The sequence below is a fragment of the Chiloscyllium punctatum genome, chromosome 1 (assembly GCF_047496795.1).
Source record: "Chiloscyllium punctatum isolate Juve2018m chromosome 1, sChiPun1.3, whole genome shotgun sequence".
In the NCBI taxonomy this organism is placed as follows: domain Eukaryota; kingdom Metazoa; phylum Chordata; class Chondrichthyes; order Orectolobiformes; family Hemiscylliidae; genus Chiloscyllium; species Chiloscyllium punctatum.
In genome coordinates this window covers 67,577,901-67,605,026 of record NC_092739.1, presented here as the reverse complement: position 1 = coordinate 67,605,026, position 27,126 = coordinate 67,577,901, and the positions used below count along the sequence as shown (strand labels likewise).

The 27,126-nt window shown below is 40.8% G+C and overlaps 1 protein-coding gene across 7 annotated transcripts in view; it reads left to right on the top strand.

Annotated features, from left to right (window-relative positions):
- The window catches only part of pds5a (PDS5 cohesin associated factor A), a 224,731-nt gene that overhangs the window by 89,821 nt on the left and 107,784 nt on the right, over positions 1-27,126 (top strand). For all 7 annotated transcript variants that reach the window (XM_072567821.1, XM_072567817.1, XM_072567818.1 and 4 more), the window contains exons 7-8: positions 6,027-6,107; positions 12,098-12,238. In XM_072567821.1, coding sequence (XP_072423922.1) covers positions 6,027-6,107; positions 12,098-12,238 — 222 coding nt within the window. The remainder of the gene's footprint in view (positions 1-6,026; positions 6,108-12,097; positions 12,239-27,126) is intronic.

The window sequence follows — 27,126 nt, the reverse complement described above, 5'->3', positions numbered from 1 at the left end:
TCATGCTTTCAAGGTGAGAGGTGAAAAGTTTAAGGGGGATACACACGGCAAGTACTTTTACACAGAGGGTGGTGGGCATTTAGAACGCGTTGCCAGCAGAGGTGGTAGATGCAGGCATAGTAGATTCATTTAAGGTGCGTCTGGACAGATGCATGAGTAGGTGGGGAACAGAGGGATACAGATGCTTAGGAATTGGGCGACGGGTTTAGACAGTAGATTTGTATCAGCTCAGGCTTTGAGGGCCGAAGGGCCCATTCCTGGGCTGTAAATTTTCTTTGTTCCTTGTTCTTTGTTCTATAAGACGATGGGAAAGGTCAAAGGCTAGAAGTTCTGTGGTGAGTAATTCAGCTTCTGTCTCGTAATGCTTTTTGACCATCAAGTCAGAAGTGTGATGGAATACCCTCTACTTGCCTAGATGGCTGCAGATTCAACTGAACAAAGAGAAAAGAGTCAGCAACAAGGTAAATTGGGTCCCAGGATCAGATGGACAGCAGATAGGGGCAAGTCAGTAACAGGTTAACTTGAGGCCAAGGATCAGAGAGGGACAGCAACAAGAGGAGAGTCCTAATTTAATACATTTTTTCTAATCAACTTGTTTACAGATGTTATTACGCAACTCTGGAGTAGGTGGGACTTGAACTCGTACGTCCCAGTCCAAGAGTAGAGACAGTACCATTGTGCCACAGGAGGGACCTACTTTAATGTCTCCATTTTCAGGGAATTGCTGATAGAGGAAGAAAAAGTCAAGCCAAATTGTCACAGGGAAATGGTGTGATGATTGGCTTGAGATGTTAAAGAAGTGCACTTTTTTTATTTGGAGGAAGGGATTACCTGAGAAACAACAAGAATAACTGAACATGTCCAGTATGATAAAGTGATGTAAGTAAACAATGTAGGGTAAGGGAGGCAAGTTAATTGTACTCAGATTTAAGTGTGTCTGGCTTGAAACTGCTAGCTAGTCACATTTTGGAGCTGGAGCAGTGGTGAATTCACTGTGGAGCATCTGAAAAGCTGAACATGTTGTGAATAGCACTTTCAGTGAGATGGTCACACCATAGGTGAAGACTGCTCAGGCATCAAGGGCATGGATGACGAGCAGGCAGAGTATAGTAAGGCAGACAGTGCAGGAGTTCCCAATGGGCATTATCGTTTCTAACCAATCTACCATTTTGGATACTGTTGGGGGAGATGGTTGTGCAGCGGAAAGGAGTAGGAGCCAACTTCATGGCAACATGGTGGGTCTGCTGTACTAGAGCGGAGGAAGAAGAATGAAAGGGTGTCAGTGATAGGTGATTAAATTGAAAGATGAAAAGACAGACATTTCTGTGGCCACAAAAAAGATTCCAGAATGGTGAATTGCCTCCCTGGTTCCAGGATCATGGATATCGCTGGTTGCAGGACGTTCTGAAGTGGGAAGGCAAACACATTGGTACTAATGACATAGATAGAAAAAGGGATGAGGTTTTTCCAAACAGGATTTAAGGAGCTAGGAAGTAAATTAAAGAACAATACCTGAAAGGTGGTAGTCCCTGGGTTACTTGCAGTGCCACGTGTGAGTGAGTATAGAATTTGGAGGTTAGTCTAGATGAATGGCCAAAAGTAGAAGTGACAGCAAGTAAATCAAGAAGGCATATAAATTATAGGCCCTTGAAGTCATGTCTGGCAATGTTGGATGATATTTGTTTCAATGCAAGGAGTCAGCTGAAATAAACGAATAACTCCAGGGCACAGACTAAAATATGAACTTATGATATTATTGTTGTCACTGAGATGTGGTTGAGGCAGGGGCAGGAATTGCAGTTTGATACAAGCTTCCAGGGTATAGGGTCTTCAGGTTAGGTAGGGAAGGAGGTAAGGAAGGGGGAGTGTTGTAACATTGATCAGGGAATCAATTACAGCAGGAACAAGGAATGACAGAAGGCATCTTAGAAGCCTCCTCAAATTAAGTCATGAGTATAGAACTTAAAAACCGAAAAGGAACAATCACATTGCTGGGAGTGTACTCTGTGCCCCCTCACATTCTGAGGCCAAATAGAAGAGCAGATTGTAGGTAAATTTCAGATAAGGGCAAAAGTAATAGGGTCACAATAGGGGATTTCAATTTCGCCATCGTGTAAAAGGTTCAGAGGGAATGGTGTTCTTAAAATGCATTCAGTAGAGCTCTTCAAGTTATTGTGTAGAGGTCTTAAAAGAGAGGGGGTAGTCTTCACTTAATTTTAGGAGATGAAGTTGAGCAGATGTTTGAAGCATCAGTGATGGAACTTTGCAGACAGCGATCTAAACTTCATTAGATTGAAGATTGTTATGGAAAAGGGCAAGGATGGGCCGAGAATCAAATTTGAAGCTGGGGACAGGCCAACTTTATTAAGACCATGTATGATTCGGACAAGTGATCTGGAAGTAGATACTTTTAGGCAAATATGTGTCAGAGTTGTGGGACACATTCAGGAAGGAAATGGGGAGGGTACAAGACCAACATGTTTCATTAAAGGTAGATGGTGGGATCAACAGGTCCAGTAAACTTTGGATATCAAGGGATATTCAGGATTGGATAAACAGAGAAAGGGAAGTCTATGGCAGATACAAGGGTTCAGATAAACAGAAGCTCTAGGAATACAGAATATGCATGAGAATAATGGCAGGTAAAATACAGGAAAATCCTAAATTATTTCAAATTGCATTAAAGGTAAAAGGATGATAAGGAAAAGAATATGGTCCATTCAGGGCCTTAATGGTAATTTGTGTGTGGAACCAGAGGTCATAGTTTGGTTCTAAATGAATACAAGCTGAATTGTCTTCAAAATAGTCATAATAATATTGTTTTTAATTAATTACGGTATCTATTCTCTGGTTTCTTTACCATTTTCCCCTGAAGGTTTGTACTTTGGAATGTTTTACTGTGAGCCCTAACACCTCTGTCCACATTTCAGTTGGAACTATAATGTTATGATTTTCTGTTTTAGTTGTGGATTCCAATTTGGATTCTGTTCCTTTTTTTTCTTTCTTTCGCAGATCTTGATTTTTTTCAAGCTAACTTGGTCCGTTCTCTTCTTACATTCTTATCCCCTAAAAACCACCAGATGAGATTTACTTTTCAAAATCTGTTCTACTCTTGATATTTCCCTCCTGCAGCTCTCACTTTATATATTTATAAGCAATGTTATTCTTTTTTTTCTTCCCAATCTTTAAAGAGAATAAATATTGTAAAATTTGTAATCAAGCAATTACCATTACCACTGATTTTTCCATTTGTTCCACGAAATTCTTATTTATTTCTCCTACCTCGTACCCTATCCTGACGCTTCTTGTGTTCCAACTAACCACCAATCCCTTTTTCAGCAACATAAAACATTTTGACCTCTCTTTGTTTCTAAGGAAATGTCATATTGGAAGTTAAATCTGTTACTCTCTCAACAGATCTGCTTTTATTTGTGCAACCTAAGCAATTTGTGGAGAGCTAGGGAGGGGAGAGTGGCAAAATGCATATTTCAAGGATCTTGACCAAGGATCAAGGACCAAGATGGTCGTGTTCGGTCCTGCATCAGTATCCAGAAGATGCACCTGTACTAACTTCAACCTTCTTAATTAGAAAATAATTGCTTTTAATTCAGGACCCATGCTTTTGAATTAGTTAACTAGCAGAAGCAAGTGCAGGGATTAACGTATAATTTTGTCTCAACAAAGATGACTGACATCTGTGCATCATTTAAATAGTGCTTCAGTCATGTTGAGTGGAAGGTTAAAGATTTGCTTTATCTTCTGATTTTTATTGCATAGCATTTTTCTAATACATGTTCTTTGAATGTGGACATCATTAGCAAGCCCAGCATTTATTACCCATCAACCACATTGAAGTGCCAACCACATGGCTGAGTTACATGTAGGCTAGACTGTGTATGAATAGCAGATTTCCTTGCCTGATGTTATATTCGTGAAACAGATGGGTTTTTATGACGGTCATCATTCCAGATTTTTAAAACTTGAATTCACAGTTACTACCATGTCCTCAGGACATTAGCCTGGCATTTCTGGGTTCCGAGTCTACTAACATTGCCGCTATACCACGACCTTCCCACCCTGCTAGCGTTCTTTAATTGTCCAGTGGAATGCTTCACTTAACAGTCTAATAGCTCTTAGAACATGTGAAATCCAGCTTTTGTCAGTAACAACAATCTGGATTTCAGCTTTACATTATTGTCTTGAGACCAATCCTGTTTTCACTCCAGAAAGTTTGTCAGGACTATAAAGATAATCAAGTGAGAACTCTCACTAACATAGTCACAGGTCATCACATCTGTGGCAGAGTCCAACTTCAGATCAGTTAACTCTGCAAATACTAGAGATTAAACCTGTTATCACACTGACCTGTGAGACACAACTACTAATTGGATAAGTATACTGCCCACGTTTGGCTCATATCCCTCTAAGGAGAAAGTGAGGACTGCAGATGCTGGAGATCAGAGCTGAAAATGTGTTGCTGGAAAAGCACAGCAGGTCAGGCAGCATCCAAGGAGCAGGAGAATCGACGTTTCGGGCATGAGCCCGAATGAGGAAAGTGTGTCCAGCAGGCTAAGATAAAAGGTAGGGAGGAGGGACTTGGGGGAGGGGCGTTGGAAATGCGATAGGTGGAAGGAGGTCAAGGTGAGGGTGATAGGCCGGAGTGGGGGTGGGGGTGGAGAGGACAGGAAGAAGATTGCAGGTTTGGAAAGCGGTGCTGAGTTCAAGGGTTGGGACTGAGACAAGGTAGGGGGAGGAGAAATGAGGAAACTGGAGAAATCTGAGTTCATCCCTTGTGGTTGGAGGGTTCCTAGGCGGAAGATGAGGCACTCTTCCTCCAACCGTCGTGTTGCTAAGGTCTGGCGATGGAGGAGTCCAAGGACCTCCATGTCCTTGGTGGAGTGGGAGGGGGAGTTGAAGTGTTGAGCCACGGGGTGGTTGGGTTGGTTGGTCCGGGTGTCCCAGAGGTGTTCGCTGAAACGTTCCGCAAGTAGGCGGCCTGTCTCCCCAATATAGAGGCGGCTTTGTCATTTACCTCATTTATGCCTTTCATGATTTTATGAACCTCTATAAGGTCACCCCTCAACCTCCTATGTACCAGTGGAAGATAGTTGCAGCCTATTTTTACGAATCAAACCCTCCATCCCTGGCAATATCCTGGTAAATCTTTCCTAAACCCTCTCCAATTTAATAATGTCCTTCCTTTAACAGAGCAAACAGAACTGTATGCAGTACTCCAGAAGAGACCTCAGCAATGCTCTTTACAATTTCAACATGATATTGCAACTCCTATTCTTATTTTCAAATTGTTTTCTCAGTCTCAATTATCATCTTCAAAACACCAACTTCCAAGGCTGTGCTTTTCCATTTCTGGTCTGTTGTGCATTGTACCACCTTAGATGACTCTCTCTCTCTCTCTCTTTCTCCATGACATGCAACTTTACCTCAGATTCTAAATTTTCAGAGTGTTTGCCTGATATCTCGTAGCAATGAATTAAAATTTTCTCTACTTAAATACTGAGAAGACTGAAGTCATTGTATTTAGTCTGCACCACAAACTTTGTTCCTGAGCCATTGACTTTCAGGCTCTCCTTGGCAATCATCTGAGTCTGGACCAGACTTCACAACCATGCTGGTATATTACCATAAGATGAACTTTTAATTCACATGATCACCATCACTGAGACAAGCTATTTCTACTTTCATAACATCATCTGTCTTATCTCCCTGCCTAAGCTGATTTGTTAACTTTAAACTTATTTCGTGTACTCCTGACCGTATTTAATACTTTTATATAAATGACAAAACTTGACGTAATCCAAAACTCTTCCCTATGTTCTAACTTGTGTCAAATCCCATTTACCCATTACCTTGCTGAATATTATGGACCAGACTAAACCCCCTAAAAATCTATCTAGGCGATAGCCTTGACCATAACTTTCATATTTATTTCAAGGCATGTTTCTGATTATAGTTTATTAGGTGTGATGAATGCATTCATATAGTTGTTCTTGTTTTTTTTGTTTCAGAACATGAATAAGCAAGCTTATGATTTAGCTAAAGTACTCCTGAAGAGAACAGCTCAAACAATTGAACCGTGTATTGCGAGTGTAAGTACAAAATTAGCCATGTTCCTATCTGCTCACGTCCATAGCAAATGTTGGATTGTGCAGTTTTGATTGCGCCAATTATAAACTGACGTTCGAAATAGGTCAATTATTTACTTTCTTCATAGTCCTTGTGACAGTTTACTTTGTAACCTAACCCACCTTGTTTGGAAAGATAAATCCAGTTGGTGTAGTTTTAAGACTTGTTCTTTCATTGATTAGTTGCTCCTTTAACATTTCTGGTCCTTGCTGATAAAGTAACTGTGTTCCAACTGGTGGGAAATCCTACATTTTTTCACCACCTGTCAGATCTAGAAAAAAAATGAAGAAAGAATATTTGATCATCTGTGCTGTTGCGCTAAGAAATATTGAAATTAAAATTCCACTTTTTCCAAGTGTACCAAATGTATCTGCTCATAATCTTTATAATAACTTAAGATATTTATGAAAAAGTATTAGCAGTTGTGTTCATATCTTTCTCACTTCTTGATTGAGGCTATGCTTCTTAAATAATGTAATTCCTCCTTTCCACAACTTTTATTTCTTTCACAGCTTCACAAAATTGTTCTGGTGCAGAAGGGGGCCATTTGGCCTCTGCTCTCGAAAATAGCTCTCCGAACATTTTGACTGAATGCCCATCTCCTTGCTTTTCCCTGTAATACTGCACATTGTTTGTATATAAATATTTGTATATTGTTTGTGGGCGGCACAGTGGTTAGCACTGCTGCCTCACAGGCGCCAGAGACCCGGGTTCAATTCCCGCCTCAGGCGACTGACTGTGTGGAGTTTGCACGTTCTCCCCGTGTCTGCGTGGGTTTCCTCCGGGTGCTCCAGTTTCCTCCCATAGTCCAAAGATGTGCAGGTCAGGTGAATTGGCCATGCTAAATTGTCTGTACTGTTAGGTAAGGGGTATGTAGGGGTATGGGTGGGTTGCGCTTCGGCGGGGCGGTGTGGACTTGTTGGGCCGAAGGGCCTGTTTCCACATTGTAAGTAATCTAATTTAATCTAACTAATCATCACTTTGCTGATACCAAGAGTGGACTGGTTGAATGATAATTATCAGAGTTGTTTTGAGCTGCTTTTTTGTGGGCATAGCTGGATGATGCGTGTTTTATGCATTCTGTAAGTCAGTGCAGAGGATCAAATGAGTGATGTATGGAAATTTAAGACAGGCTCCAAACGCATCCAGCAGTGCCTGGTGGATGACCAGGGGGAGAAAAGAGCCTTCTGCAAAAAAAGTCAGGTTTAAAATTAGCTTCTGCAAAAAGGAAATAAGGCTTTAGTCAAAAATTGGTGCAAGAATGAAATAAGGAAGAATGCATGCTCAACATGATGCCTAAGACCAAATGTGCTGAGAACATGGAGCAGCCACTGACTTGATCTTGAGAAGCAGATATTGAAAATTGTTTGAATGGTTACAATATTACCAGATATGCAATGCATCTACACAAGTGTCAGCTAAGTGTGCCAAGATTTTATAGCAGCAGCTAGTTGGCAAAACTGCTTTTCGGAACACACATGTCCAGTGTTCTGACAGAAGGCCTAGAGTCCACGGACTATTAAAAGGTCCATGTCAGAATTACTGGTATCCAGTGATTTGTCAAAAACGTGAACACCCATTATCTCACATTAACAGCGTGATTGAAATATCTTTTAAGTTGGTGTGCCCAGACAATGGATTGGAAAGATCCAGAAACCATTCTAGTGAAAACTGCAGGATATGATCAGTGAAGGTTCGTTGTGATGTTAACCTTCATGTGTGGTAGCTGGAGCACAGTTGAAGTGTGTGGTGATTTACAGAAGTCAAATGCTAAAAATTTAAATTCTTTGTAGGAATTGTTGTGCATGATTATGGCAAGATATAGAACGTGGGGAGATAGATAGCGAATCTTGAAAAATGTCCATATTACAGAGGTACTGACTGGTTTAAAATGCGCAAACATGGATAAATCCCCGGGACCTGATCAGGTGTATCGTACAACTCCATAGGAAGTTAGGGAAGAGATTGCTAGGCTCCTTACTGAGAGATTTTAATCATTGATAGTCACAGGTGAGGTGCTGGAAGACTTAAAGATTGACTAACATGGTGCCACTATTGAAGAAAGGTGGTAAGGAAAGCCAAGGAACTACAGCCCGGTAAGCCTGACATCAATGGTGGGCAAGTTGTTAGAGGGACTCCTGAGGGACAGGATTTGCGTGTATTTAGAAAGGCAAGGGCTGAACAGGGATAGTTAACATGGCTTTGCATGGGAAATTGTGTCTTGTTAACATATTTGAGTTGTTTTTTGAAGTAGTAACACACAAGGTTGATTAGAACAGAACTGTGGACATGATCTATATGGACTTCAGTAAGGCGTTTGGCAGGGTTCCTCATGGTAGACTGGTTAGCAAGATTAGATCACATAGGTTACAGGAAGAACTAATCATCTGGAATCAGAACTGGCTCAAAGGTAGAATTCGGGTGGTGGTGGAGGGTTGCTTTTCAGACTGGAGGCCTGTGACCAGTGGAGTGCCATAAGGATTGGTGCTGGGACTACTGCTTTTTGTCATTTATATAAATGATTTGGGTGTGAACATAAGGGGTATGGTTGGTAAGTTTGCAGATGACAGCAAAATTGGAGGTGTACTGATTAATGAAAAAGGTTACCTCAGAGTACAACAGGATCTTGATCTGATGGGCTGGTGAGCTGAGGATTGACAGATGGAGTTTAATATGGATAAATGTGAGGTGCTGCATTTTGGAATCTCAAATCAGGGCAGGGCTTACACACTTAATGGCAAGGTCCTAAGGAGTGTTGCTGAACAAAGAGACCTTGGAGTGCAGGTTCATAGTTCCTTGAAAGTGGAGTCACAGATAGATATGATAGTGAAGAAGGCGTTTGGTATGCTTTCTTTTATTGGTCAGAGTATTGAGTACAGGAGTTGGGAGGTCATGTTGCGGCTGTACAGGACATTGGTGAGGCCACTGTTGGAATATTGCATGCAGTTCTGGTCTCCTTCCTATCTGAAAGATGTTGTGAATCTTGAAAGGATTCAGAAAAGACTTCCAAGGATGTTGCCAGGGTTGGAGGATCTGAGCTACAGGGAGAGGCTGAACAGGGTGGGGCTGTTTTCTTGGAGCGTCGGAGGCTGAGGAGTGACCTTCTAGAGGTTTACAAAATTATGAGGGGCATGGATAGGATAAATAGATAAAGTCTTTTCCCTGGGGTCGGGGAGTCCAGAACTAAAGGGCATCGGTTTAGGGTGAGAGGGGAAAGATATAAAAGAGACCTATGGGGCAACTTTTTCATGCAGAGGGTGGTAGGTGTATGGAATGAGCTGCCAGAGGAAGTGGTGGACGTTAGTACATTTGCAACATTTAAGAGGCATTTTGATGGGTAGATGAATAGGAAGGGTTTGGAGGGATATGGGCCGGGTGCTAGCAGATGGGACTAGATTGGATTGGGATATCTGGTTGGCATGGACGGGCTGGACCGAAGGGTCTGTTTCTATGCTGTACATCTCTATGACTCTAAGTATGACTTTGACCTGTATTCAGGCTGTTCTATACTTGGTGTTAGACTTTTGGGTGATTTTTGAGTTATCGTGAGTGTTCTTTGCTGGTCTGCCCCAACTCCACTTTTCCCTTGGGCCCATTATTAATATGAAGCGATTTTCTATTTAGCGAGGTTCCGCTAGAATACAGCTACGATGTTAGAAGAGAACTACCTATATGCAATAAAGCACAAACAATTTGTGCAACTTGAGTTAACCAACATTGTCTTTTCTACATTTCACACTACTGATTCCTTAGACCAACAAGCTTCTGCATTTTTCACTTGGGATTTATGTTGACTGCCCTTGGAAGGATTTTTCAAGGCTTCAAAGGTCAACATAGACTTTGTAATCTATCTGGAATTTAGAAAATGAGACGTTATCCCAATGAAACTTAAATTCTTAAGGGGCTTGGCGGTGTGGAGCTAGGAGTCTTGATAAGTCTCAAGACGAAGGGGCTGGCCATTAAATATATTTAATAGCTGGGCAAGTAATTTGCTTGTTCAATGAGCTTTACCTCAGAGGGCTGTTAAACCCAGTTACTGAGTATATCTATATCAGAGACTAAAGTGTTAACGGAATTAGACATATGCAGAAAATTTGGGAAAGTGTACGGGATGTCAGCCCAGGTTGTATTAAAAGTTGAACAGATTCATGCCGAAGGGCTCACTCTTGTTCCTATTTCGTATATTATGTAAATCAGATTGAATGAAGGAAAGGCTGCATTTTTTCTCAGGATTTTCTCCAAGCCCAAGAACATTTTTGTTTTAATGGTTTGGCTTTTATAAATCTTAACATTACGTTTGGTTAGACAAAGTGATCATTCTTAACCATAGAACTGTTTTAACAGTGAATGGGTATTGATCAACTTGTAAATGTTAGATGTTTCATTTTTTGAAACTTGGTCATTATTTCCCAGTGTTATGTTACAAATTTGGAATGCACTAAAGCTGTTCGTCTTGAACATTTATTAGCAACCGTCATGGTATTCAGTTTGTAATGTATTAGTGGTAAAAACTAGGTGCAGGAGTAGGTAATTTGGCTCCTCGAGCCTGCCCTGCCATTTGACTGGATCGAGGCTGATCTCCTCTCAACCTCAACTCCACTTTCCTGCCTGCTTTCCAAAACCCTTGAAGTATTTTATTTATGTTTATAAATTTCTTCCTAAATGCAGCTGAGTTTTCAGAATCAGACCATTAAACCATGAAAAGATACCTATGATAGAAGTCACTTCAACCAACCTTCAAGCTACAGCCTCGTCATGATGCCATTGACACTACTATGTAAATGATGCCATTGTTAATAGTTGCTAAATTTCAGAAAACTTTGGTCAAAATACCATTTTAAAACAGGAAGTTTGTGCTCAAGTAGCTGGGAAATGTGGCTTTTTATGACAGTTGTGTTATTTCAACAACTTGTAGTTTTCAATTCTTTTTAGTGCAGGATGTTTCACTTCTTTGTGTGCCAAGTCACAAAAATAGTACACATTACAGACTAGCAGCTCCCAGATCAGGTGCTCTTTTTCAGTATTATGTCTCAGTGTAGGTAATGAATCAGAAGTGGATTTTTTCCTATGGCTGTATGATACTGGTTGGTTTGTAATTTTAAAATTTGATGCACCTAGTCTGGAATAAACAAACGGTTGTAAACTAATATTGATTTTGAGCTGAACTTCAAACAAAAAGCAGCAAGTCACATATTTTACGTGAGCAAAAGCACATCGGGAGAGGTGAAATGTCATCACAGAGGATGTAATATTTTTACTACTGTAGTAAGAACACTCAAATATTGATATAACCAATGGAGTTCTGTTCAGTTCCCTATAACACTCGATTCAGCAGTGCGATTTAGCTGCAATGTTGCTGAAGAATCAGGGAACGATATTTTAGAACGATATTGTCTTTGTTGGCAATAGTGCGATTCCAGCGGGGATTGGTTTGCACGCTTCATTTTGCGCTTGCGCTGACATCTATGTGCTATTCTGCACATGTGCAATGTCAGTGCCAATCTTCATGCCATTCTGCACATGGACTGATGTCAGCTTCCAAGAGCCACTTTCTGTGAACGATACTGTACAGAGAGTAGCTTTCTTACAGTTTTTAAACTTACTGTGTTAAAATTACTTGTGTTTTCTTTATTAAAATGATTTCAACCTTTGTTTGGGCTGTGCTATACTTTGTGTTAGACTTCTGGGTGATTTTTGAGTGATCGTGAGTGATATTCTTTGCTGGTCTGCCCCATACCCCACTTTTCCCATAGGCCCCGTTATTTATCTTAAGCCATTTTCCATTAAGCTAGGTTTCGCTGGATATAACCACGCTGTTATAGGAGAACTACCTTTACTGAAATGAGTAATACTGGATCTTAATGGTGATATACTATTTATAAAATTATTACTTTTGTTTTCTATGTGGTGTCACTGATTTCAGCTGTATATTTAATGAAATTTGTTTAACCAGTTCTTCAATCAGGTCCTAGTTCTGGGAAAGTCTTCAGTGAGTGATTTATCCGAACACGTTTTTGATCTCATTATGGAACTTTTCGCTATTGATCCTCATCTCCTTCTCTCGGTTATGCCACAGCTGGAGTTTAAACTTAAGGTAACTTCGGAAATGTTGATGGATGAGTGATGAAGGAGAGAATTATTATTGTGATTTATCTTTTTTTTGAAGATAAGTGATTGTTCAAGCGATTTTGTTTAGATCTAAACACTGCTAACGGTAATGAAAAGGGCATTCAAGACTTACAAAGTTTTAAAATCTGATGTTTGTATGTAAATGGAATAAATTAGCGAAAATAGGTTAGAAACATCAACTAAGTACTCATTTAAACATTGCTAACTATAACTGAAGTGAAAAGGAAACACTTTTCAAATTCACTGCAATAAGCAAGCGTTAAAGTATAAATCCAGGTAAAGTGATTGCAAGAGCCTAGAATCTGAGAACAAAGAGAAAATGAATAAAAGATGACTGTTTACTCCTGTTAATTAGGAATTGTTTGGTTCAAATTACTAGATAATTCAAAATCATTCATGAGAGTCAGTGTGCAAGTTCTTTAATTTGAATTTCTAGATAATTTGAATATTTTGACCACAAAAACAACTTCAGATGATTACAATTAAATTATATTGCCTTTACCTGGGGTAATAAAGATTTGCTGGATGAAGTATCAAATTTATTGGAAGCACAGAGGAGAACCTAATCTAGGCATATAGTAAATGATATTCTGGCCATCCTGAGGTTAGGTACACTTGAAAGAAACAAGCCAAAGTCACTTGCAATCAGGTATCTTAAAGCAAAGAGGGTTGACTTAGTGAAGCTTGCTAAGTTGACTAAACGTACGATCATGTTCCTGAGCTTTGCAAAGTAACTAACACGACTCCATAATCATTAAAAGAATGAAAACATAGCTGTAAATGGTCTATTAGAAACACTTTTATAGACAAATATTTCCAACAAGTTTCAAGCTTTGCATTTTTGAGCTCCAGGAAAATCATAACTTTATAAAGGCAGTGAATATGGACTCAGGAAAAGGCACGTAAAGTTAAAAGGCCCAAAATTCTCTATTAATATGATTTTGAAATAAAACAATGAAAATTAATTTTTTATTGTGTCTTAGCTACCTGCAAAAGCTTTGTTGTTATTCCATTTAAAAATTCATAGCTAAGGCATGGAGTCATAAAACCTTTGAAGCGGCATGAGCAAGAAAATTATTTTACAGCAGAATATTACATAAATACATTCTTTTACCAAGCTAGATATAAATTGATTGGGGTATTTTAGGGACCATACTGGTGCCCAGTTCCACACTTATACATTGGCACCCCCCTTAGATTTGATAGTAAACACAGTTTTCCTAAGACCATAAGTAGTAGGAACAGGAGTAGGCCATTTAGCCCCACGAGCCTGTTCTGTCATTTATGGTTGATTTAATGTTCTTCATGTCCCACTTTCCTGCCCTTTCCCCATAACCCTTGATTACCCTACTGATCAAGAATCTATCTATCTCAGCCTTAAATATACACAAGGACTGCCCCCACACCTGACTGTGACAAAGAGCTCCAAAGGCTACCAACCTTCTGAGAAATTCCTCCTCATCTCAGCTTTAAATTGATGACCCTTTATTCTAAGACTTTACTTTATCTGGTCCGAGACACACTGGGTGGGGGGGGGGGGGAAACATCCTCTCAGCATTTACCCTGTCAAGAACCCTGTTTGTTCAAAGGGATCACCTCCCATTCTTCTAAATGCCAATGAGTAAAGATCCAAACTTTTTAACCTTTGCTCATAAGACAGTCCATCCATATGGGCGGGTTGGGGGGTGGGGGTGGGGGGTGGGGTCTCATCCAAGTGAACCTTCTCTGAACTGGTCAATGTACTCCGCATGTGGTCTCACCAGTCCCTGCTCTTATACTCCAACCACTTTGAAATAGAGCCAATACTCCATTAGCCTTCCTGAATATCTGCACCCCTGATGCTAGCTTTCTGTGTTTCATTTGCAAATACTCCAAAGTTCCTTTGTGTTGCAGCTGTCTGCACTTTTACTCCATTGAAATAATAATTTGTTCACTTGTTCTCCCTTCAAAAATGAACAACTTTACATTTTCACACATTTGGTTTGCCAACTTTTTGCCCACTTACTTAACCTGTCAATATCTCTCTCTAATCTGTTTGTATCCTTCCCAAATTGCCTTTCCACCTACTTTGTATCATGTGCAATTTGGAAAATTACATTCACTTCCTTCCTCCAAGTCATTAATATATACTGTAAACAGTTGTGGACACAGCACTGATCCCTGTAGAACCCCACTAGTCACAAGTCACCACTCTAAGGAAGAACCTCTTACCTCTACTTGATGTTTCCTACCAGTTAGCTAACTCTCTATCTGTGCCAATATACAGCGTCCAGAACTGTGGGCTCTTCTCTTATGGCTTAACCTTTTGAGAGGTACCTTGTCAAACACATTTGGGAAATCCAAATACAATATGTCTACTGGTTTTCCTCTGTCCATTTTGGTTGAAATGCTCACGTTGCTTGGTTAATTATGATTTTCACCACATCACTCAAAATGTTTCAAAATTGTCTCGCTAACTCTTCATGAATTATGAGAAAACCGGAAGGCAATGGGCGGCATAGTACTCAGTTGATAGCGCTGCTGCCTCACAGCGGCAGGAACCTGGGTTCGATTCAACCCTCTGACAACTGTGTGGCGTTTGCATGTTCTCTCTGTATCTCCAGTTTCCTCCCACATTCCAAAGATGTGTAGGTTAGGTGGATTGGCCATGCTAAATTGCCTGTAGTTTCCAGGAATGTGCAGTCTAGGTAGATTAGCCATGGGAAATGCAGGGTTACAGGGGAGGTGTGGGGCATCTAGGTTTGGGTGGACTTGAAGTGCCAAATGGCACAGCAAGTATTCTATGATTCTATAATTCTGTGAATATTTAGATTTTTTTCTACTTTGACTTGTGTATTTAAAATGACTCATGGATGAATCTTGATTCTTTTTGATTCCTAGCTTTACTACCTCTAACCTTTTTGATAAATTGCTTTCACACTATTGTACCTTTAAAGCAGAAGAGTATCAAAAATCTAATTGAGGAAATATTTTGAAGGAAAGCAGTGACAAAATTTATGTACTAATCGGCTGCATAAACAGATTATGATGATCTATAAGCTGCAATGACAGTATTTAATTGTACATGCAGCACTTGTCACCTTGCTGAATGTAGCAACTAATTAACCTAATTTATCTTTTGAAAGGATCAAGCCAAATTAATGATTTAAGTAGTTTAATCCAGTTAAACAACCTTTAAGCAGGTGGTGGAGTTCAAATAGTTGTTCAAATTAGAAGAATCAGTCAGTTGTTTACTTAAATCGGAAAATTGTAGATGTTTTTGTTTGCTTGTGGCTTGGTTGCACCCTGGAGGCTTTCTGTAGTTTTTGAGAAGACGGAGTAAACCATGTTGACATTGAGATTAAATAAAACTGTGGGTATAATTGTGTGAATAACTAGTTTTCAATCTAGTGTCTTGTGATTGAATGAAAGAAACTGCTACCTCACTAAGAACAAATTAAATTTGTTTTTTGTTTGAGTCCATGACCTGTAAGAAACAAGAACCAGAGTACATCATTTGGTCTGTAAACCTCTGTAAAATTCTGGATAATCTGATTGTGACCATAACTCCATTTTTCTGCTGGCCCCCATTGACCCTTGCCAGTTCTGTAGGCAGGGTGGTGAGGAGGGTGTTTGGCATGTTTACCTTCATTGGTAACAGCATTAAGTACAGGAGTTGGGATGTCTTGTTACAGCCTTAAAAGACATTGGTGAGGCCACATTTGACTACTGCGGTCAATTCTGGTCACCCTGCTGTAGCACAGATGTTGTTGGACTGGAAAGGATGCAAAAATATTTTGAAAGATTTTACATAGACTATAAAGTTCAATTTATGAGGAGAAGCTGGATAGGCTAGGATGTTTTTCCCTGGAGTGGAGGAGGCTCAGGGTGACTTTATGGAGATTTTTAAAATCATGAGGGGCATAGATAAGGTGAATAACCAAGGTCTTTTCCCTATGTTGGGAGGGGGGGGGGGGGGTTCAAAAGTATAGAACATAGAACAATACAGCGCAGAACAGGCCCTTCGGCTCTCGATGTTACGCCGACCTGTGAACTATTCTCAGCTCGTCCCCCTATACTATCCCAAAATCATCCATGTGCTTATCTAAGGATTCTTTAAATCTCCCTAATGTGGCTGAGTTGACTACATTAGCAGGTAGAGCATTCCATGCCCTTACCACACTCTGCGCAAAGAACCTGCCTCTGACATCTGTCTTAAATCTATCACCCCTCAATTTGTAGTTATGCCCCCTCGTACACGCTGAAGTAATCATCCCAGGAAAAAGACTTTCACTGTCTACCCAATCTAATCCTCTGATCATCTTGTATGTTTCTATCAAATCCCCTTTTAGCCTTCTTCTTTCCAATGAGAACTGACCCAAGTGTCTCAGCCTTTCCTCATAAGACCTTCCCTCCTGACCAGGCAACATCCTGGTAAATCTCCTCTGCACCTTTTCCAAGGCTTCCACATCAGTCCCGAAATATGGGGACCAGAACTGTACACAATATTCCAAGTGTGGCCGCACCAGCGTTTTGTATAGTTGCAGCATGATGTTGCGGCTCCGGAACTCAATCCCTCTACGACTGAAACCTGACACACTGTATGCCTTCTTAACAGCACTATCCACCTGGGTGGCAATTTTAGGGATCTCTGTCCATGGACTCCAAGATCCTTCTGCACATTTAGACTAGCAAGAATCTTTCCATTGACCCAGTACTCTGCCTTCCTGTTATTCTTCCCAAAGTGCATCACCTCACATTTAGCTGCATTGAACTCCATTTGCCACCTCTCAGCCCAATTCTGCAGTTTATCCAAGTCCCCCTGCAACCTGTAGCAGAAGTAAGGCTCACTGGGCTATAATTATCTGGGTCATCTATACGGCCCTTCTTGAACAAGGGCACAACATTTACAATCCTCCAGTGGTCTGGTACCAAACCTGTAGACAATGACAACTGAAATATCAAAGCCAAAGGCTCTGCTATCTCCTCCCTAGCTTCCCAGAGAATCCTCGGATAAATCCCATCCGACCCAGGGGACTTGTCTACTTTCACTCCTCCTAGAATTGATAACACCTGTTCGTAACTAACCTCGATCCTTTCTAGTCTAATATTTCGTACCTCATTCTTCTCCTCTACAATATTCTCCTTTTCCTGAGTGAAAACCAGAGTAGTACGTGTATGGAATGAACTGACAGAGGAAGTGGTGGAGGCTGGTACAATTGCAACATTTAAGAGGCATTTGGATGGGTATGGGCCGGGTGCTGGCAGGTGGGACTAGATTGGGTTGGGATATATGGACAGGTTGGACCGAAGGATCTGTTTCCACGTTGTACATCTCTACGACTCTATAAAACCAATGAGAAATGTTCGTTTAGCACTTCTCCGATCTCCACAGGATCCACACTCAACTTCCCACTTCTGTCTTTGATTGGCCCTATTCCTACCCTAATCATCCTTTTATTCCTCATATTCCTATAGGAAGCTTTAGGGTTCTCCTTTATTCTATTTGCTAAAGACTGCTCATGTCCTCTCTTTGCTCTTCCTAACCCTCTCTTTAAATCCTTCCTAGCTGATCTGTAACTCTCCATCGCCTAATCTGAACCATCTTGCCTCATTAACACACAAGCCTCCTTCTTCTTCGTAACAAGAGATGCAATTACTGTTGTAAACCACAGTTCTCTTACCTTATCACTTCCTCCCTGCCTCACAGGGACATATCTATCAAGGACACGCAATATCTGTTCCTTAAACCAGCTCCACATTTCCATTGTCTGCATTCCCTGCATTTTGCTACCCCATTCTATGCATCCTAATTCCTGCCTAATGGCGTTATAATTGCCCTTGCCCCATCGATACCTCTTGACCTGTGGCATGTACCCATCCCTTTCCATCGCTAAACTAAACGTAACTGAAATATGATCATTCTCTCCAAAGTGCTTACCTACAACTAAATCAAACACTTTTTTGGCCTGGATCATTACCAAGCACTAGATCCAGTGTGGCCTCCCCTCTTGTCGGCCCTTCGACATACTTTGTCAAGAAACCCTCCTGTACACATTGGACAAAAACTGATCCATCTGACGTACTAGAGTTATAGCATTTCCAGTCAATATTGGGGAAGTTAAAGTCCCCCATAATGACCACCCTGTTCCTTTCACTCCTACCCAGAATAAGTTTGCTAATCCTCTCTTCCACCTCCCTGGCACTCTGTGGAGGCCTATTTAAAAAATCCCCAAGCAGCATGACCTCTCCTTTTCCTGTTTCTAACCTCAACTCACACTACTTCAGTAGACGAGTCCTCATCAAAAGTTCTCTCAGCCATGTTATACTATCCTTGACTTACAAGGCCACGCCTCCCCCTCTTTTACCGCCTTGCCTTTTCGTAATGAAAGATATAAACCCTGGAACCTGCAACATCCATTCTTCACTCTGCTCTAGCTATGTCTCTGAAATGGCCTCAACATTGAAGTCCCAGGTACCTATCCATGCTGCAAGCTCACCTACCTTATTTCGGATACTTCTGGCATTGAAATAGACACACTTCAAACCACTTTGCTGTCTGCCAGCACATTCCTGTGACCCTGAAATCCTGTCCCTGTCCTTCCTACTCTCATCCTCCTGTGCACTGCAACTATACCTCTGGTTCCTATCCCCCTGCTGAGCTAGTTTAAACCCACCTGAATAGCACCAGCAAATTTCCCACCCAGGATATTAGTACCCCTCTGGTTCAAGTGAAGACTGTCCTGTTTGTACAAGTCCCACCTTCCCAAAATAAGCCCCAATTATCCAAGAACCTGAAACCCTCACTCCTGCACCATCCTTGCAGCCTTGTGTTCAGCTGATATCTCTCCCTATTCCTTGCCTCGCTATCACGTGGCATGGGCAACAAACCAGCGATAACAACGCTGTTTGTTCTAGCTCTCAGCTTCCACCCTAGCTCCCTGAAATCTTGCCTTACATCCCTATCCCTCTTTCTACCTATGTCGTTGGTACCTACATGGACAACGACTTGAGGCTGGTCACCCTCTCCCTTCAGGACCCCAAAGATATGATCCAAGACATCACTGACCCTGGCACCTGGGAGGCAACGCACCGACCGCAAGTCTCGTTCGTTTTCTACAAACCCTCTATCTGAGCCTCTAACTATCGAGTCTCCAATGACTAACACACTCCTCCTATCCTTTTATGCAACAGGGACAGGCTTCGTGTCAGAGACCTGGGCCCCACTGCATACCCCTGGCAAGTTGTCCCCCTCAACAGTATCGAAAACGGTATACATGTTTTTCAGAGGAACAACCACAGGGGATCCCTCCACTGACTGTTTTTTCCCACTTCGAACAGTCACCCAGCTTTCTTCGTGCCTAGGAGTAACTACTTCCCTGTAACTCTTATCTATCACAGCCTCTGCCTCCCAAATGATCCAAAGTTCATCCAGCTCCCAGTCCAGTTCCCTAACACGGTCTTGGAGGAGCGAGAGTTGGGTGCACTTCCTGCAGATGTACTTGGATGGGACACTAATGGCGTCCCTCACCTCAACCATCATGCAGGAGGAACATTGCTTTCCCTGCACTACCATCCCTGCTAGTCGCTTATCGCAAAATAAAAACGAGAGACGCTTACTTGATATGTCCCTGGTCTTTAAGGTTAGAGAAGGTGGTTGGGTGAGAGGCCTTAAAAAGGTAGTGTCTCGAGTTGAGAAGACACTGACTTATTTTTATTTCCGTCCAGCTATGTAAGAAGTCCCTCCTTTCCCAGAAACCTGTGTTCTCTGACTTCAAATTTTAAAGCTCAAATCAGTGACTCACTGCTCCCGGCAGGCCCCTGGTCCAAGCTCCCACCCTTCGAGTTGCTGCTGCCGCTGGAAAATCGAGGGCATAGGTTTAAGATGAGAGGGGAAGGGTTTAAAAAGGATGTGAGAGGCAACTTTTTCATGTGTGTTTATGGTACAAGATGCTAGAGGAAGTGGTAGAGGCGGTTACAATGACAACATTTAAAAGACATTTCGGCTGTTACATGGATCGAGTCGGTTTCGAGGGTTATGGGCCAAATGCAGACAAGTGGGGCTAGTTCAGTTTAGGAAACATGTTTGGCATGGATGAGTTTGGCTGAAGGGCACCTTTACGTGCTGTATTCCTCTATGACTCTAAGATGCTGGGAAGAGGACCCATCAGATGTGAGCATGTCAGCATTTAATCTTATTATTTTTCCTGGATTTGTTTCCCTGTAGTGTTAGTTTGTTTTTCACTCTATCCTATTGATTTTCAACTATTCTTGGGATGCATTTTACATGTGCTACTGTGATGACATGTAAAATATTTGTTGAAAGTTTCTGCTGTTTTCTTCCCATGATTAATGTCTTTTCAAATTTGTTCATGAACCACGTTTATTGCCCATACCAATTTCCCCTTGAGAAAGATAGTGGTGAGCTGCTGCTTTGAATCTAGCGCTGGTAGTAATCCAGACATTATTACCTTTTGAGGTTCTGCATTTTACTTTAGCTTGTAACTGTTCAAAGTCTTCAAGAAAATGTTCCTTTGTTGTCCTATCAATATTATTGGTACCAGTGTGGATGTGTACCTTCCCCTCCTATTCCAATTTCCTCTTTAGCCCTGAAGAAATGTCCTTAACCTCAACCTTGGGCATGCAATGCAGCCTTTGGGTCTCCCGCTCACTGCTGCAGAGAGCAGTACCTATTCCTCTAATTATACTATCTTTACCAATACTACGTTCCTGTTTCCATTCTCCACTTGAATAGCTATGGTCAGTTTACTTATCCTTCCTCACAGTTTGCAAGAACCTGATAATGGACATTTGCAAGGGGTGAGGCCTAGTAATCCAAATACACTGTCTTTGTGGTAGTGATTTTTGTTGTATAGCCACCTGTTCATGCTCCCTTAGCAGGACCTTTCCTGAGTTTTTTTAAGGCTCCTTAGACATGTATTGCTCAGCAAGTTAAACAGCCAGTCGTGATGAAGGATTTTCAAAGAAAGCAAACCTAAATTTAAAAAGTCCTAATTGCAGAGAATGATAGAGAGATGTTGTTTATTGCTCAAGGAGCATAATAATAGGGATGTTTTGCTACAGTTTTACAGAGCATTGAGAGTTGTATAGGGCATTGAGATCACATGGAGTACTGCATATTGGTCTTCTTAAGAAAGGATCTAAATGCTTGAGAATGAATTCAGAAAAGGTTCATTGGACTGATACCTTGGATGTGGGAGAGGCTTCTCACAAGGCAGATTTTGAATATGTTGGGCTTGTATCCATTGGAGCTTTGAAGTTTAGGAAGTCATGTTATTGAGATGTTCAAGATTCTGAGAGGCTAACAAGCAGGACTCTGAAAGGATGTTTTCCCTTAAGGGAGAGTTTACAACTAAGGGACACAGTTTGAAAAAAGCTGGAAGATCTCCCATTTTCAAAAACAAATTGTGTTGTTGGCCATTGCTGATCCAGTCAGTATTTATTGCCCATCCTCAATTGCCATGGAGAAGCTTATGGTGAAGTGCCTTTTTGAAACGATATAGCACTTGGTGAGTAGGGTTATTCATTGTTGTCTTCATATTATTACTGTTTGTCACATTAATAGCAATGTGCTTCGAAGTCAGAATGGTGTGTGGCTTGAAGGGTAGATTGCAAGTAGTGGCGTTTCTGTTACCTTTGTCTTTCCAGAAGTTGCAGGTTCAGAAAGTACTGTAGAAGGAGACTTGGTGCGTTGCTGCAGTGCACCTTGTGCATTGCTATCACTGTGCAATAGTGGTGAAGGGAGTGAATACTTAATGTAGTAGATGGGGTTATTCATTAAGTGAGCTGCTTTGTGCTGCATGGTGTTGAGCATCTTGGGCATGGTTGGAGCTGTGTTCATCCAAACAAGTATTCCATCACATTCCTGATGTGCCTTATAGTTGGTGGACAAGAGGTGAGTTGCCTCCGGTAGGATTGGTAGCCTCTAATCTGCTCTTGCTACAGCAGGATGGTCCAGTCCAAACTTTGGTCAATGGTAATACTCAAGATGTTGATAGTGAGGATTGAGCAATGATAATGCTATTGAACTTTGAGCTAGTGTTTAGGCCCTCTTCTGGCATTTGTGTGGCATGAAACCTTACTTAACACGTCACTTCAAACCTGGTTATCTAGGTCTTACTGCAAATGAACTTGGACAGCTCCAATATCTGAGGAGTCACAAATAGTACTGAATATTGTTCAATCATCAGTACACATCCCACGCCTGACTTTATCAAGTCATACGGCATGGAAACAGACCTCTTGGTCTAACCAGTCCATGCTGCCCATAATCCCAAACTAAACTGGGCCCGCCTGCCTGCTTCTGGCCCATATCTCTCCACCCACTAGCCTCTCTCATACACAGACTTATCCAAAAATCTTTTAAATGTTATAATTGCACTGCATCCACCACTTCACTTCTCCAGGAAGTTCATTCCACATGCAAACCACTCTGTGTAAAAAAATACTCCTCATGCCTTTTTAAAAAATCTCTCTCCTCTCTCCTTAAAAATGTGCCCCCTAGTCTTGAAATCTCCCATCCTGGGGAAAAGACAACTACCATTAACTCTATCTACACCTCTCATTATTTTATTAACTTATATAAGGTCCGCCTCTCAACCTCCTGTGTTCCAGTGAGAAAAGTCCCTGGTACATCTCTTCTGAACCCTCTCCAGCTTAATAATACTCTTTCAATAACTGGGTGACCAGAACTGGACTCAGTATTCCACACGAGGCCTCGCCAATGTCCTGGACAAACGGAAACATGATATCCCAACTCCTGTCCTCAAAGGACTGAGCAATGAAGGCAAGCTTGTCAAATTATTTTTTTAACCACCCTGTTTATATGTGGCGCAAACTTCAAAGACTTATGTACCTGAACCCCTAGGTCCCTCTTCCATAATATTATCTAAGGCCCTACAATTAATTGTATAAGCCCTATTCTTGTTTGTTGTACCAAAGTGCAGTATCTCGTATTTATTCAGATTGAACTCTTGTCATTTTTCAGCCCATTGACTTATGTCATCAAGATCCCTTTGTAATCTTAGAAAATCTCCTTCGCTGTTTATGGTGGAGGACAGATCATTAATGATGCAGACAAAGTGGTAAAGCCTAGGGCTCTTCTTGAGCCTCAGCGGGAGTGTCCTAGCACTGAGATGACACACTTCTTCGTTGAGCATTAATAGGAAAATCAGTTCTGATGAGTACACAAGTGATTACAAAAAATTGAGTGGGTAAATATCTGACAAATACAATATTATGTGGGATAATGTGAAACTGGAGGAAGAATTATATAAGTAAGACGTATAATGTGACTGTTAAGAAATTGTCGAGGGAGCTGGGAGTCCTTTTGCAAGTATTGCAGGTACAGCAAATAATTAGGTAAACTAATAGAATGTGGTGTATCTTGAGGAAAATTCAATACAAAAGTAGCGAGGTTATGTATTAGCTATACAGGGCACTGGTGAGACCACATCTGGAATGCCATGCACAGGAGTGGTGACCTTATTTAAGGAAGGAGGTAAATGCATTGGAGGCAGCTCACAGAACATTTACTTGAATAATACCAGAAATCGGCGCATTGTCATAGGAAGAAGGGTTGGGCAAACTGGGCTTGTATCTGCTGGAGTTTAGAAAAGTAAGAAATTAGTTGATTGAACCATATAAACCACTGAGGGATCCTGGCAGGGTAGATGTGGCTTAGAGATTAAACCATTTTTTTGTTATAAAGGTTTATGAGTCTTTGGAACTCTCTTCCTGTAAATGTGGTGAAAGCAGAATACTTGAATATCTTAAAGACAAAAGTAGATAGATACTTGTTAACCTTTCAACCTTTCAAGTTTATCGAGGGGAGGTGAAATTATAGATTTGAATTAACAATCAGATCAGCTACGGTCTTATTGAATGGCAGCACAGTAGTGGGGGGAGCTGAGTAGTCTATTCCTAATTTGGATGTTTGTACATAATTGCATGTGTGTGAGCATCAAGAAGTTGCTGTTGTTTCTGAGCACAGGCATACAACTGCAAAATCCCAGTTGATCTCTTGGAACACAAATATCTTTCTTTCTCGAAGTTGTAGCAAGTTACCCTGTTGAGTATTTTATTTTGCCAATTATGTTTGTGAATAGTTAGGCACTAATTTGTAATGAGTAATAATTCTATTTCATACCATATTGCAACTCTGTTGATTTGTTTCGGCAGTTATTATTCTGCTTTTAAAGCAATATTTAAGAGACTGATATGCTTGCTAATTCTGGGTTAACAGTTCATGTTTTGATCTTGCTCATAATATGTCAATATACAATGAAAACCACTTACCCCCAGCCTCCAAAAACTAGCCATTGTGCTCATTCTGCATTCTCACTTGTCCATTGTTTCTCATGTTATGCAGCAGTCCCTTTTGTGTTTATTATGTTGCAAACTGCTTAACTCATCATCAGCCAATTTCACTTGTTAGCATTTTTGTACAAAGGTATTTGATACACTTATAATAAACTTTCTACAGAGTTCCATAAACAAAGTGGGCATAAATTACTTGGAAAATAACAAACTGGAAACCTTTTCAGCGAAGAAGCATTTAGCAATTTTTAGTTTCACTGTGAAGGGGTCTTAGGAATTCTTGAGCACAAGTGTTACTTTGATCAGAATTTAAAACAGGAAAGGAGTTGGAAGGATTTTAATAGAACAGGTCGAAGAAAAGAATATCTTTAAAAACAAATTTTCCAATCCATGCAAAATTCATGTCACACTAGTTCAGTTCCAAAATATTTTGAGGATAATGAAAAATTCTGCAAGCTGCATGTGCACAGATGTGACTGAAAACATTCTAATTATGCTGGAGCAAAATATACAATTGAAGCTTGAGCTACTGAGAAAATCTGAGACATTAAACAATAAAATATAATTGAGAGGGAATTTAATAATTTGGTTGTGAATATATAATTTTTTGAAATTTAAACTTTGTTTGAAGCCTCATTTAACACCTGAAGGAAAAAGGCTAATGCTTCCTAAAATACGGAAGTGATTTTATTGCTTCACTGTTTAACGCATTGCTGTTACTGCCGGCTGCAATTGGCTGTTTTCCTGAGTTTGTAGTAGTTTCTTGTTAGAAGGTTTTTTTATCTGCTTGGTTTAGTTTTAGTTCAGTTATTCTTTGTCTTCAGGTATAACTTGGTAAGACTTTCAGTATGTTTTCTTACTTTATTTGAAAGTTTCCAGAGGTACAGCTCATGGTAAATCAGAACATGAGCACTTTATGCAGACCTGTATTTTATATTGTGTCATTGACGTAAATATATGTGCATTAAAACTACAAAGCCTGAATTTTGCTGAGCAAGTAGAGGGGTGCATTCATATGGAAGTCATTTTAAGAGGCAGCACGTATTAGTGAGATTTGAGAAGATTTGTAGCTCAGTTTGCAGTTCTGGATGTAGATTTGGTCGCTGAGCTGGAAGGTTCATTTCCAGACGTTTCGTCACTCTACTAGGTAACATCTTCAGTGGGCCTCCAGGCGAAGCACTGTTGATAATTCTTGTTTTCTATTTAGATGTTTGGGTTGGTGATGTTATTTTCTATGGTGATGTCATTTCCTGTTCTTTTTCTCGGGGTGGTAGATGGGGTCTAACTCTATGTGTTTGTTGATAGAGTTCCGGTTGGAATGCCATGCTTCTAGAATTCTCATGTGTATCTCTGTTTGGCTTGTCCTAGAATGGATGTGTTGTCCCAGTCGAAGTGGTGTCCTTCACCATCCATATGTAAGGATACTATTGAGAGAGGGCCATGTCTTTTTGTGGCTAGCTGATGTTCATGTATCCTCGTGGCTAGTGTTTTGCCTGTTTGTCCAGTGTAGTGTTTGCTACTATGCAAGGACTGTAACAAACACTACATTGGACAAACAGGCAGGAAACTCGCCACCAGGATACAGGAACATCAACCACCAACAAAACGACATGGCCCTCTCTCGCTAGTATCCTTACATACAGATGAGGAAGGACACCACTTTGACTGGGACAACACATCCATTCTAGGACAAGCCAAACAGAGGCATGTTTGAGAATTCCTAGAAGCATGGCATTCCAACCGGAACTCTTATCGAGTTAGACCCCATCTACTACCCTCTGAGAAAAAGAACAGGAAATGACATCACCAACCTAAACATATAAATTGAAAGCAGGAATTATCAACAGTGCTTCACTCGGAGGCCCACTGAAGATCTTACTCAGTAGGGTGACGAAATGTCTCAGCGAGCAAACCTACATCCAGGCAGTACATATGCTGACTGAAATACTTTATCATATTTCAAGACAAGGGGACTTATTTTTAAGGTGAGAGGAGAAAGATTTAAAAAAGACAAGGTGCACCTTTTTTATACACGCAGTGGAATGAAGTGGTGGATGTGGGTACAGTTCCAACATTTAAAAGACATTTGGATAAGTACATGGCTAATATGTTTGGAGGATATGGGACAAGCACAGGCAGGTGGGGCTAGTTTAGTTTGGGATTATGGTCGGCATGGCCTGGTTGGACCGAAGGGTCTACATCCGTGCGGCATGACTCTGACGCTAAGCCCTTTGTTTATACTGTTCTGTGAAATGTGATGTCGGTTTTCTGTGACAGAGGATCTATTTTATGTTTAGTTATTAAATATAATGCAAATAGATAACAATACAGTGCTGTTTAATGAGACAGCACTGATATAAAAATTTCTACTCCTGGTGGTTAAAGTGGTAATAATGGCATTAATATTTTACGTTCTAATATTCCACTTAATGGTTGAATATTCAATGAATTGTGCAGTCAAAACTTTGTATCTAAGGCCCATCCTGGCTATGAGATGGATGAATTTAATTCAGTTAGATTCTATTCTTGCATCAG